This window comes from Strongyloides ratti, assembly GCF_001040885.1.
Source record: "Strongyloides ratti genome assembly S_ratti_ED321, chromosome : 1".
Taxonomy (NCBI): Eukaryota; Metazoa; Nematoda; class Chromadorea; order Rhabditida; family Strongyloididae; genus Strongyloides; species Strongyloides ratti.
The window spans coordinates 7879295-7892237 of record NC_037307.1 but is presented as its reverse complement, the minus strand read 5'-3'; the positions used below and the strand labels follow the sequence as shown (position 1 = coordinate 7892237).

General features: G+C 22.4%; 2 protein-coding genes across 2 annotated transcripts; both read right to left on the bottom strand.

Moving 5' to 3' along the window:
- Positions 1-5558: 5558 nt before the first annotated feature.
- On the bottom strand, positions 5559-6647 carry SRAE_1000243600 (Nematode cuticle collagen, N-terminal domain and Collagen triple helix repeat-containing protein; the record flags this gene model as incomplete). The annotated part of the gene is made up of 1 exon (XM_024649512.1): positions 5559-6647. One exon carries the CDS (start codon positions 6645-6647, stop codon positions 5559-5561), a length of 1089 nt encoding a protein of 362 aa, XP_024503382.1.
- Positions 6648-7018: 371 nt separating this feature from the next.
- On the bottom strand, positions 7019-8610 carry SRAE_1000243500 (Glycoprotein-N-acetylgalactosamine 3-beta-galactosyltransferase 1; the record flags this gene model as incomplete). The annotated part of the gene is made up of 4 exons (XM_024649511.1): positions 7019-7646; positions 7709-8135; positions 8177-8490; positions 8570-8610. The coding sequence occupies 4 exons, from the start codon at positions 8608-8610 to the stop codon at positions 7019-7021; spliced, it is 1410 nt and encodes a 469-aa protein (XP_024503381.1).
- Positions 8611-12943: the final 4333 nt, after the last annotated feature.

Below are 12943 nucleotides of genomic sequence, written 5' to 3'. Positions count from 1 at the left end.
AAGTAAGGTTATATATTTTATATCAAATCATTTTTAAAATGACACAAAAATTTCAGCAGTTTTTTTTACAACATTTTTGATGTATCCTGATTTTTGAATTTGTTTCAAATAATTGCAGATAGTTCGCATTGTGATTCAATAATTTCTAAACAAACTGAAACCCATGGAAAATAAATTTAAAAACATTGAAAGCACTTCCTAACTTTTTCTAAAAAATTTTTAACTCTGCAAAAACTCTGGTATTTGAAATCAATCTTTAAAAATAACTTCTATAGATAAGCCATCAGACAAACTTTGTTTCATTAACTCATTCGTCTTATGTATGTGCGTATGCTTAATTTATGTGCTTTTGAAAAATATTTTTTAATGGTGAATTGTTTGCATTTATCATGATACTATATTTAGAGATGTTTTTCAGATTAATTTTAAAATCTTTGTTACTTATTTTTATCAGATTATGCTTTTTTTTTGAATTTTCATGGTTCATTGATTTTGGTAGCTTGAAATAATTTTATATTCAAATTTTTAAAGTTTTACTATCTCTTAAAAAATTTTAAAATGCAGTGGTAGTGGCAATTGATTTAATTAAAAATATCTGAATTATTAGTATTTTAAAATAAAAAAGGGCTCTTGTTTTGGCCTAAAGTCTGTTTTTTTAATTTATGAAATATTAAAAGTGGATTTATATTACAAAGGTGGCTTAATTTTAGAGTCACTGACGTTCAAGAAATTATTTTTAAATATTTGAATAATATAATTATGTATTCTTTTTAAAATTACAATGTTGATTTAATAAAAAATTTTTATACTAAAATAATAATGAAATAAAGAAAAGTAAGTAATTAAAAAAAACAAATTTTTTTGGAATTTGAATATGCCACTATAGTCATTCGATAGCCCTTTAAACGGGATGAATTTTGCATATAATCAACAATGTTCAAAAATTGAAACTTCAGGAGTTATAAGGATTCAAAGTTGAGGGGCGAAGTTGTGGAATATTTTTTTTAAATCATGATTTTTATGATAATATTGTAAATTTTGAAAATAAATACTTTATTCTAGATCATTTTTTTATGAGAAATTCATTAAGCCTATTCACATCTTTATAGGACTTCTAAAAATGAAAATATGATAAGAAATATGTTCAAAAAAAAGTTTTAAGAACTTAGTGATAACTCAAGTTTATGACGTCACAGAACCATGAAACCAGATGCGCTGGCCCTCTTTCATAATTTAAGGTATACCCTACGTTAAAAATATTTTTAAATTTTCAACCGTTCTTGAAATACTGTGCTTGGTACTTTTTCGCGCGCAATCCATTGTCACCATTTTTTTTTATCTCGAAAGTGGTTAGAGATATAAAAAAATTTTGAAGGTAGACCCTATATGAAAACTGATTAGAAGACGATTGCAGAAATCTGATTGTATTTATCTTGATTTTGAAGCGAGATATGAACGAAGGCGGGAATTTTTCTAAAATATTCTTTGTACAAGACTTTTCTGTATCTCAGGAAATACTTACCCTATGAATATGAAACTAGTTTCACTCGATTTCTATTCAAAAGTAGGTCTAGAATATTAATTTTCATAGCTATAGCATTATTATTTTCAGAGATTCAGAAATTGGCTGAAAATATTATAAATTTCTAATTTTACCTCTAAAATGTGAACAAAGAAAAACAACTTTTTTTGGAAATTGAATATGCCACTATAGTCATTCGATAGCCCTTGAAATGGGATGAATTTTGAATATAATCAACAATATTCGAAAATTGAAACTTCAGGAGTTATAGAGTTTCAAAGTTGAAGGGAGAAATTGTGGAATATTTTTTTTAAATCTCGAATTCCATGATAATGTTGTGAATTTTAAAAATAAATACTTTTTTCTAGGTCAATTTTTTACGATAAATTCATTAAGCCTATTCACATCTTGATAGGACATATAAAAATGAAGATATGATAAGAAATGTGCTTTAAAAAAAGTTTTAAAAATTGTGTGATAACTTAAGTTTATGAAGTCACAGAACCATAAAACCAGATGCGCTGAGCTTCTTTTACAATTTAAGGTATACCCTACGTTGAAAACTTTTTTAAATTTTCTACCGTTCTTGAAATACTATGCTTGGTATTTTTTCGCGCGTAATCCATTGTCACCATTTTTTTATATCTCAAAAGTGGTTAAAGGTATAAAAAAATTTTGAAGGTAGACCTTATATGAAAATTCATTTGTAGACGATTGCAGAAATCTGCTTGTATTTATCTTCATTCTGAATCAAGATATGACCAAGGGCGGAAATTTTTCTAAAATATTCATTGTTCTCGACTTTTCAGTATCTCAGAAACTACTTGTCCTATGAATATGGGACTAATTTCCTTCGATTTCTTTTCAAAAATTGGTCTAGATTAATAATTTTCATAGCTATAAAATCATTATTTTCAGAGATTCAGAAATTGGATGAAAATTTTCTAGGTTTCTGATTCTACCTCTAAAATTGTGATAAAATAAAAACAATTTTTTTTAATAAAAATTTTATTAAAAAATCTACAACCAATTTTCTTAATTTTATTTTTATTTTTTTATAGGATAATTTTGGTTATTTATGCAAAAAAAATTTTTCTAAAAATTCTTTTAAACCTTTTTTTACTGTTTATCAACTATCAAATATTCAAATCACTATATATTTATTCAAATTTTTAAAAAATTTTCAAATACTTTTTTTTTTTATTTTTTATTAATTCAGTATGTCAGTGATTCTAAAAGAGATCCTACAAAGGTTAATGATGTTTAAATATTTGAAAAAACTAAAAAAAAGTGGTAAAATTCAATTGTAAATATTATTGTAATTTGATAATTGTAATAGATAAACATATGAAGTTAAACAAAATGTTTTTTTACAGTTCTCTCTATAATAATTAATTATGGTTGTTATAATAATTTAGATTCTTGTGGCAAAGCAATTATCATATATTAAGAATAGTACAATGTTAAGTAGTTTTTTTAGCGTCTTATTTTTTTCATCCAAAATAATTTTTACCAATCCCTTGAAATTACCATATACTTTCTCATTTGAAGAAAAAATTTGTTTCTTGAAATGTTGATAAAGAATACATAAAGCTAAGAATAATTTATTTGGACTTTGAATTGCCTTGTGACGTCGTTGCCTGGTATGGTTTAAGCCATTGAATGGGTCAAATGGGATTTTATATTAATTATATCAATCATATAAATTATTAAGGTAAGTATATCAGACCTTCCTACTCATGAACCACACTGAATCGCTATTTGGTAGTTTTGTTTAAATTCAAAAAATTTTTAAAAAATACATTGAAAATTTTTTTTATCAAATATTAAGTCTAAGAAATATAATTTTTTTGTAAGTATTTTTACTAACCAAACTTACTTGTATTGGGCTAATTTATATATTGAAGTTACTTAAACTTTATTGTTTTTTTTTGTAGATAATTGAGTAATCGTGTAATAATTTTCATAATGAGATTTATTCTTATCAAGTTGATCACTTATATTTGTAAAAGTATAATTTTTAGAATGAGTATCTTCAAAATTTAAAGAAAAATATGGATACCACTTGTTTAATCTATGTATTACATTTTCATTAACAAGTACTGAGACAACTTCAACCTGATATCATATATATTATCAACTGTTTCTTTTAATGGTGCCTAATAGTATATATTAAAAAAAATGAAAACCATTTTTATGTCGTACATAGCACATAATAAATTTTCTTTCTCTTTTTTATCATATGTGTTAATAATTTTATTTTTGTAAATGAATCCCTTTTAACATTTATCAAATTTATATCAATGCATAAAATATCTAGATATCGTATCTCATTTTTTTTTCCGTTTAAAAAACAACATTGAAACGGAAACTTTTTTTGTAAAAAACTTTTTCTTTAATTGTTTGTTGTTTGATAAATCGATAGTAAGTATATCTTAACTTTTCAATGTCAATTATACTGACAAATTTCAGGAAATTTTTGAAATCTATATTCTTGTAAGATTCATGAACATTAAATTTGTATCTATAAACATTATATTTATCATTGAGTATCAATTGACATCCTAATAAATCATAAAGCATTTTTTTTCAATGAAGTAGGAAATGATATCTTCTACAATATAAACATATTTTATAATCAAAAGATTTCATCCATAAAAATTTTCACGAATATTTTTTTATAACTTTCATAAGTTTACTAGCATCTTTATTGTTTTTTATGACTTTAAAAAAACTGAAAAAATACGTGAATATAACAACACAAGTGTCAAGATCATGTGAAGCATGAATAAGAAGATTATTATCACCTGTATACAAAGAAATCATACCATAAAATTTGGTGAAAAAAAAATCAATGATATTTTTAATGTTTATAATAGTGACTGGGACATTTTAAAATGAGTACATGATTTATAGCCAGGTTTCATGATAATTGGAAAAATATTTTGAGTGATTTCACCACGAATTAAAAGAAAGAAAGGAACGTTCAATCAGTACTTTTATTGCAGTAAGTGACAAGTGGAAGTGACAGCTAAAAATTTGTAGACTGGCATAAATCCAAAAACATTTTGGATAATTTCTTATTAGAAACGTGATGCATAAATAATTTTTTTTAAAGATAAAAAAGTTTAATGTTATATTCAATTATTCAACATTTTAAACAAAATAATTGCAGTATATAATTAATATTCAAAATGTATCAAATTATTTAAGAAAAACATATTAAAGTTAATAAACTTTTTCAAAATTTACTGATATTACAATGATGATATGACTAAATTATGTATATTCTATGTTGATAAATTTAGAATTACTTATGTTGTCCAATGAAAGTGAAATAAACTTTTTATTTTCTCTGTGTATGTAAGGATAACTTAAAAAAAATAATATAACATCTTCTGACAATATTTTTACTTTCATCTATCGAAAAAAACGGCATATTTCTTTATTTAGATTCAAAGATAAAAAAATTTTACAATAAGTTTATAATTTTTTATCTTGTTTAAATATTTTAAAAAATTTAACTATTGAATTTATTTTTATTTAACAATTTTCCTTTACAAATTTATTGTATAAATTATAATTTTTAAAAACAATAATTAAGTTAAACTAGAAAATAATAATTTTTATGTATTGATAACATATTTTTGAATGAATGAATATAAATATCTGTCGTCAAAAGTAAATATTATAAAATATATGATAGTTAAAAAAAATGCTATTATGTATACTAGAAAAAAAAATCAAAGTACATTTTTAAATAATTATCTTGATGATGTGTAGTTTGTATTCTATATTTTTTTATGTAATAAAATTCTTACTATATGAATTTTCTATTAATTCTAATACTAATTAAAAAGTTTGTTAATATATTAATTTTTTTTTAACTATAAATGAGAATATAAATTAATATGACTATCTTATATAAAAATAGATTAAAAAAGATGTAATTAAATATAATTAATTAAAAAGTGTATTTAAAAATATGATTTATTTTTTTAAAATTAAAATAATATCTTTAAAATAGGTATATAAATTATACGCGTCTTATTTTATTGTAACCATTAGCTGCACCAGCAACTGCAACACTGCTTTTATCTGGGCATGGACAATATCCAGCATCTTTTCCAGGTCTTCCTGGACTTCCTGCTTCTCCAACAACTCCTTCTGGTCCTTGTGGTCCCAAAGGTCCTTTGTTACCTGGAGCTCCTTGGATTCCTGGTGTTCCTGCGCCAGCAGATACTCCAATTGGTCCAACTGGTCCAACAATTCCAGTTTTACCGCGTGGTCCACGTGGTCCTTTACGTCCAATTTCTTGGAATTTATCAACTCCTTTATCACCTGATAATCCCATTGGTCCTTCTAATCCAATTGGTCCTAATCCACCTTGTTCTCCTGGGGTACCTGGTTGTCCATCTAATCCCTTTAATCCATCACGTCCTGGTACACCTGCTAAACCTCTTGGTCCTGGTTTACCTAATGGTCCTGGAGCTCCTTGTGGACCTGCTGGACAGTTGAAGCAAGCTGATGTGTCTTGTGGAGTTGGAGTCATATCACTAGCATCAACACCTGGAACTCCATCAACTCCTGGAACACCGGCTTGTCCTGCTGGTCCTGGTAATCCTTTTGGTCCTGGTGGTCCAGCTGGACATTTATTATTAGCATTACACATACATCCATTTGATCCTGGTGCTCCAATACTTGGTGGTATTGATGGTGGTTGAGCTTCTCCACGTACTGGAGATCCACTAACTGTTGGTTGATTACCACCTCCTGGAATCAATGGATTTGTGGCACTTGGTGGGGCTGATGGTCCTTCATATCCTGGTGTGGCTGTTTCACCATATCCAGAAGTTGGTGTAGTAGATTTTTCTGGTGTATTTTCACCATATCCTGAAGGAATAGTTTCATAAGCATCACGACGATGACGAACTTGAGATGATGAGATTGAAACCATATCTTTCCAAATATCATTAGTTTTTGTTTTGAAAACATTCATTTCACTATCAAGATCATTCCAAACATTTTGTACATCATTGTAGATAATAATGAATGCAGCAAGTGAAACAAAAAGTGTTATAGCTGATATAGCTGAAGCCAAATAGGTGGCAGTTGAAATATGCATTTTTGACGCTTTGGTAAATTTTCTAATATCTACCTTCTTTTTATACTTTTTAATTTAGGTTATTTTATTTTGTAGGCTCAAGAAAAGATAAATTTAAACAGGTTTTTATATTGAAAAAAAAAAATTAAATTTATCTTAAAGAGATTATATATCTCTGATACATATTAAAAATATGTTACTTTTTTTTGTCAAAATAAATATCCCGTTTTCATTAGTAATTGTTAGAAGTATTTATATATTCTGCGCAAAGTAAAATTTAAGATAAAATAATTAATTTTATTATTTTAATATAACCCGTTACTTTTAAATAATTGTAAGTTTAGGTAAATTTTAAAAAGATGTTATATATATTTGTATATTAATTTACTTTTCTATGGATGTTTTGTAGAAGTTATCAATACAATATCCCTTTTACTTGTTGATGACATTTTTTTTGTTGTCAAAGATTTTTCTGTTGCATTTCTATGATTTTCATGTTTCGACTTTTCACGTTTTTTGGTATTTGGTGATTTTGTTGAAAAAAGTTGCATATCTTTTGGAGGCGTTAACTTATGCGCATTTAATCTAGATAACTTTTTAGCAAATTCCAATGGATTTTCATTATCTTTTAAATTAGTTAATTCTTTATTTCTTTTTAATCCAAATGGTTGAATATTATAGAGAAGATTGTGAATTGTATACATTAATTGAGGTGTTACATAATGAAATGATATCATAGAGTCGCTACAACATTCTTTTGTATCATTATATGGATAATACATATATTGATAAAACCATTTTGGTAGTAATGATTTTTTTGTAATATTATTTCTATGAAAATGATATAAGGGACTTAGGGGAAACATTCTATGTCTACCATCTTTATCTCTTGAATCACCAGCAATAACTCCAGCATTCTGAAGACATTTCCCTAACTCAACATCCTCAGCACCCATATCATTTTGTTTACATTTTTTTGGATCAACTAAAGCAATTTCATTAAAATCTTTTAAAGCTTTTCTTAAAAAAAAAGAGAAAAAGTTAAATAATTATTATATATAAAAATAATGATAAAATCTAACCTCGATAAAACATATCCTGCTCCACCAGACATATACCCTTGATTAACAAATTTTTTAAATTTACAACCAAAATAAACAGGAATTGTGGAGGGGTATGCTAATAACATAAAACGTAAATTTTCCATTATTACATAAGTATCATCATCCGCCTTCAAAAACCAATCATAATTATTAAGTTCTGTTTTATATAAATAAGCAAGTGCCTTTTTTGTTTTTTGCCATAAAAATTTACGGCCATCGGTAACATTAAGATCAACACTTGGAAGATTACTTTTTAAATCTGCATTTATAAATAAAAGTTTTGTACATTTTTTTCCCCATGTCTCATTAATATGGATTGCCTTTTTATATGTATTATTTGGATGTGTCATTATCCAACATAATACACGTACATTCTCATAAACAACATTACTAATAATACTTTCATCTATAAAATTTAATAATTTTAGTAATAAAATATTATTTTACCAGTATAATTATTATTCATTAAATCTAGATATTTTTTCTTTTCTGTATAATTTTTAAAATTTTCATAAAATTCTTTATTATTTTTAATAATATTTTTATTTTTTTTATCTATTAATGTGGTTGGCCATACAGTCTCACTAATATTATAATCTTTTTTTGATATATCTCTAATAAATCTTTTTCCTATATAATCATAATTTTTATTAATAATTGTTTTATCCATATTAGTAAGCATAATTATAATACCAGCAAAAAAACCAAGTATAAAACAAATAATCTCACGGAATTCTCCTCGTATATAGATCATAGTTAAGCTATAAATAAATGATTAAAATAAATATTATTTTGTAAAAATCATCTTTTACAAGGTTAAATTATTAAATAAAGTGGCACAAAACCACAAGTCGTATTGTCTTTTCAATAGCTTTTTCCATAACAACCGGTTATTGTATATTATAAAACTCAATGATATATATATAGTTTAATAACAAAATTATAATATTAAAAATTAATTCATAAATATATAATTTTTTTTTCTTGTCATAAACTGTAAATTAACAAGTTATTCCAATAACACATTATTATAATCAAAAAAAAAAATTTTTTTTTTTAGCTTAATAAATAGTTATCTGAAATTTTTTTGACTCAATTTATTAATTTAAAATATTTCTATTAATTCTAGTTTATTATCAATGTATCAAGTAGAAAAAAAAATTTTTAAATGATACATTTTTAGTAGTGTATACTTTATAATGTCAAATTATATAGTATTTACTTTGACAAAATACAATTTGGAATAATAAATTTTAATATAATTTTTTGAAGGTAAAATAAGGTTGAAATTTAAGTATGTTGAAGCATTCTTTTTTTTTTAATAAATTAAATATGGTTATATATATGTTGTGTAATTAATAGAGTATTCTGAAATATTTACTAAAATAATGAATAATTATTTATATTGTGAGTAATAAAAAATTATATGAAAAATGTTTTTTAATCTTTAATGATTTTTTTATTGTCATATATTTTTAAAGAAAAAAAAAGAAGTTTCTTTAAATATTATATTGCAATAACTATGGAATTCTTAAAAAGTTTTTGATAAAATCAAACATTTAATAATTTTTAAAAGTAAATTTACATGAAATTATTAATTTTAAAAGAAAATAAATTTATTAGGTAATTTTTGTTGTTAATATACAACTGACAAATATTTCTTATTTTAAATTTTAAAGATAACTAAAATTTATAACATATAGTATTAATATTAAATATCTGCTAGTACTTTTTATCTTACTTTAATTTTGAAATGATTCTAATCTAAGAATAAGAATGAATTAAATTTTGAAAGTAAAATGTTTATATCAATTTTACTTCATAGTATCACTGAACTTTTCGTATCTCTTTAATAAACATTCCCAAAATTATACCTGTTTAAATTTTTTTATAAAAAAAAAGTTAATATTATTGAATTTTTATATTTATAATTTGAATATTGAAAATATTAAAAATAAAAAATTACTTTGTTTAGTAAAAGTTATTTTAAGAAATAATGGTAGAAAATAAAAAAAAAAAACTACACCTAGTGTAATTTCAGGTTTAATATTATACAAACATTTGTTTAAAAAAAAACAATTAGAAGTTAGATAGAATGGTAATAATATTAAAACTGTTTATTTTGATAATTAAACAATACAATATTAATTACATTCGATGATAACAAAATTTTATAATAACAATTATTAATTTTAAAAACTATTGTTTTTTTAGTCATTAAGTTTTGTCTATTGAATAATAATAATAATAATATTAATAAAAATATTGTTTTAGAAATAATTTAATTAGATATTTAATTGCAAATGATTAAGGTATTTTGTAGAATCTTTATTACATAAGTTTTATATGTCATTAAAACTAGAAAATTTTACACTTTTCAAGGATGTTACTTAAGATATTTTTATTTTTCATAGTGCTTATTCAATTTATTATATATATATTTTATTTAGTAAGTTTAATTATATTTAAAATATATTAATGACTGCATAACTTCTTCTTTTTTTTTTGGAATTATTTTAATTAATAATATAAGATTCCTTTAATTAAAAAATTATTATAATAATTTTAATTAAAAAAAAAAGTAACGGAAATCACTTTGAAAGATGTTTCAATAACACATCTGTATGATTCATTAAATTGACAGGATGATTAAATCAAAATTCAATTAAAATACCATTCACTTGTCTTATTGAAATGACAATAATTATAAAAATTTATCTCATTTGACATAAACATCATAAGTTAAATAATGAATGCGGTAAATGCATAATTGAATATTTAATATTAGTTTTTATTTTGCACTTTGATTTTTGAAATTTATGTCAAAATTTTTAACTAAAAGTATTCTAAAATAAATCAGGACTGATTACTTAATTAGAAACATAGGTTTTATATTATTATTCTTTTAACTTATCACTTATTTTAAATAAAAATGTATTGCAATATGCTTATCAATGGATTGGTACAATGTTTTATATCTAATTATTTTATTATTTTTTTTTATTAATTTCTATATTTTAATAGATTTATTGTAAAGAAAAAAAAAATATATTAAAAAAAAATATGTTATATTCATTTCTCTAAACATTAGTAGGAATATGTTACAATAAAGGTTTGCACTTCCTTTATATTTACATTGTTTATTGCATACTCATATATTATTTGCTATGATTTTTCACTTTCCTCTTTGTGTTTTTAAAAATTTTTAAAAATGCTCACAACAAGAGTTATATTTCAATTTTATACTTCTCTTAGTCATTATTAAAATCATAATCATTGATATTTTAATTTATATTTTACATTTTAATGTTTTCAAATTAATATTGTAAAGTATTCTTAACTAATTTGTCTACATTATTTAATTTAAATATGAAAGTAATTTGGATTGATCAAACGTATATTTTTAAATATAAATAGTAGTAATAAAATAATTTTATCAATATTAATGACATTATGTATGATAGGGACATTCTAGGATAAAAATAAAAGAAAAAATTTTTATTTTATATTTTGTCCTCATTATAATTTTATTAGTAATATTACAACATTTATTATAATAACTTTTGATTTCATAAAAAAGATAGTATTTTATAAAAAATTTTTAACATTCAATATTTTTTAAAAATTTAATCTTATAAATATATTTTATCAACTACCATTTCATTCTTTTTATTTTTCTTTTGTTTGGAACTTTTTCTTTTTTTTTCTTTTGTACAAAAAAGGTTATGATATTTTATTAGTTTTTAATGTCATCAAACTAAAAAAGAAATATATACTGCCATTAAAACTATTATCTCCTTCAGCCTTCATTTACTGTGTCCGATCATATATAAAATTAATACTTTATCTAACTCTGTACGGGGTTTATTTTTGCCGGGCTCTTCCTATCTCTATCAATGAAAAAGAGTATCTTATACAAATAATTAAATGCAATAGTTTAGATCAAAAAATATGTATATGTATCTTAATTTTATATTAAATTAATCTAACTTTAACCATAAATGTCTTTTTTTTTATAACAATCATTTTATATTGTTTCTTCCTTTTTTTACTTATATTTATTTTTATTTGTCTCTCTTCTATTTCTATATTTTTAGAAATAAAAAAAAAAAAAAAGATAATTAAACTATAGAGATAATGTATTTTATATTGTTATCTGTATCTCTTATATTCCAAATACAAAGTTTAAATTTTGTTATTTTAACTATTAATTTCTTTTCTTATTATCTTTTTTATATTATTTTCTTAAGATATTTTATTTTGTTACCACTAAGTGAGTCATTATATAATGCTAGTAATGTATAGTAGAAAAATTCCTTTAAAAGATTTTAATAATTTATTTGAATTTTTAAACTTTAATGTTTCTTTGTAAGAAAAAAGAAAATGTCATTGATACAACAATTGTTATCACATACTATTCTCCCGAGGGTTTACTTTCATTTTTCCGATAAACCTTCAATAATATTTTTACAGCTTACATGATTACACTGTTATCAAGAATGAAACATTTAATATTATATATATATATATATATATGACACAAAAATTGATCATGATAAATTGTTGAATAATATAAATATTTATATTGAATTATTATTAGAAAACTTAAAAATTTTTGTATGAGAATAAAATTAGTGAGTAAATTTTTCATTGAAAAGTTTTTCTCACATTTTAAATTATTAATCATTTATAATATATATATTAGACATTTACAATAAATATTTATAATGGTCAAAAATATATTTCAATATAATTTTTATAATTCAAAATACAATTATGAAAATTTTTGTTGTATAATATGTATACTTTCCTATCTTTAATATTTTATTATTATATATAGTTTAATTTATAGTTCAGTTTACCTTTATCTAAAAAGAGGAAAAATTTTAAATTAAATTTAATCTATTAAAAGAAGTCATTCACTGAGATAATTATTATTTTGAGGTTTGAATTTATTGTAAATAAATGTTTTAATGTATTGTTATTGTAAATAAATTGGAATAAAGGTAAATTCTATATGTATTTAAAATCTTATTTTATATTGATAACAATAATAGTACTTTTATTGTATTATTTAGTAAAATTATATTATTAAAGTTTAAAATTGTTACATAATTTATTTACTTGTTTTGGTAAATTTTTGTTTCCCAAACATTGAACTTATTTTGGGTAAATTAAATTTTTTTTTTATTAAGTTACGAACAAATTATATTA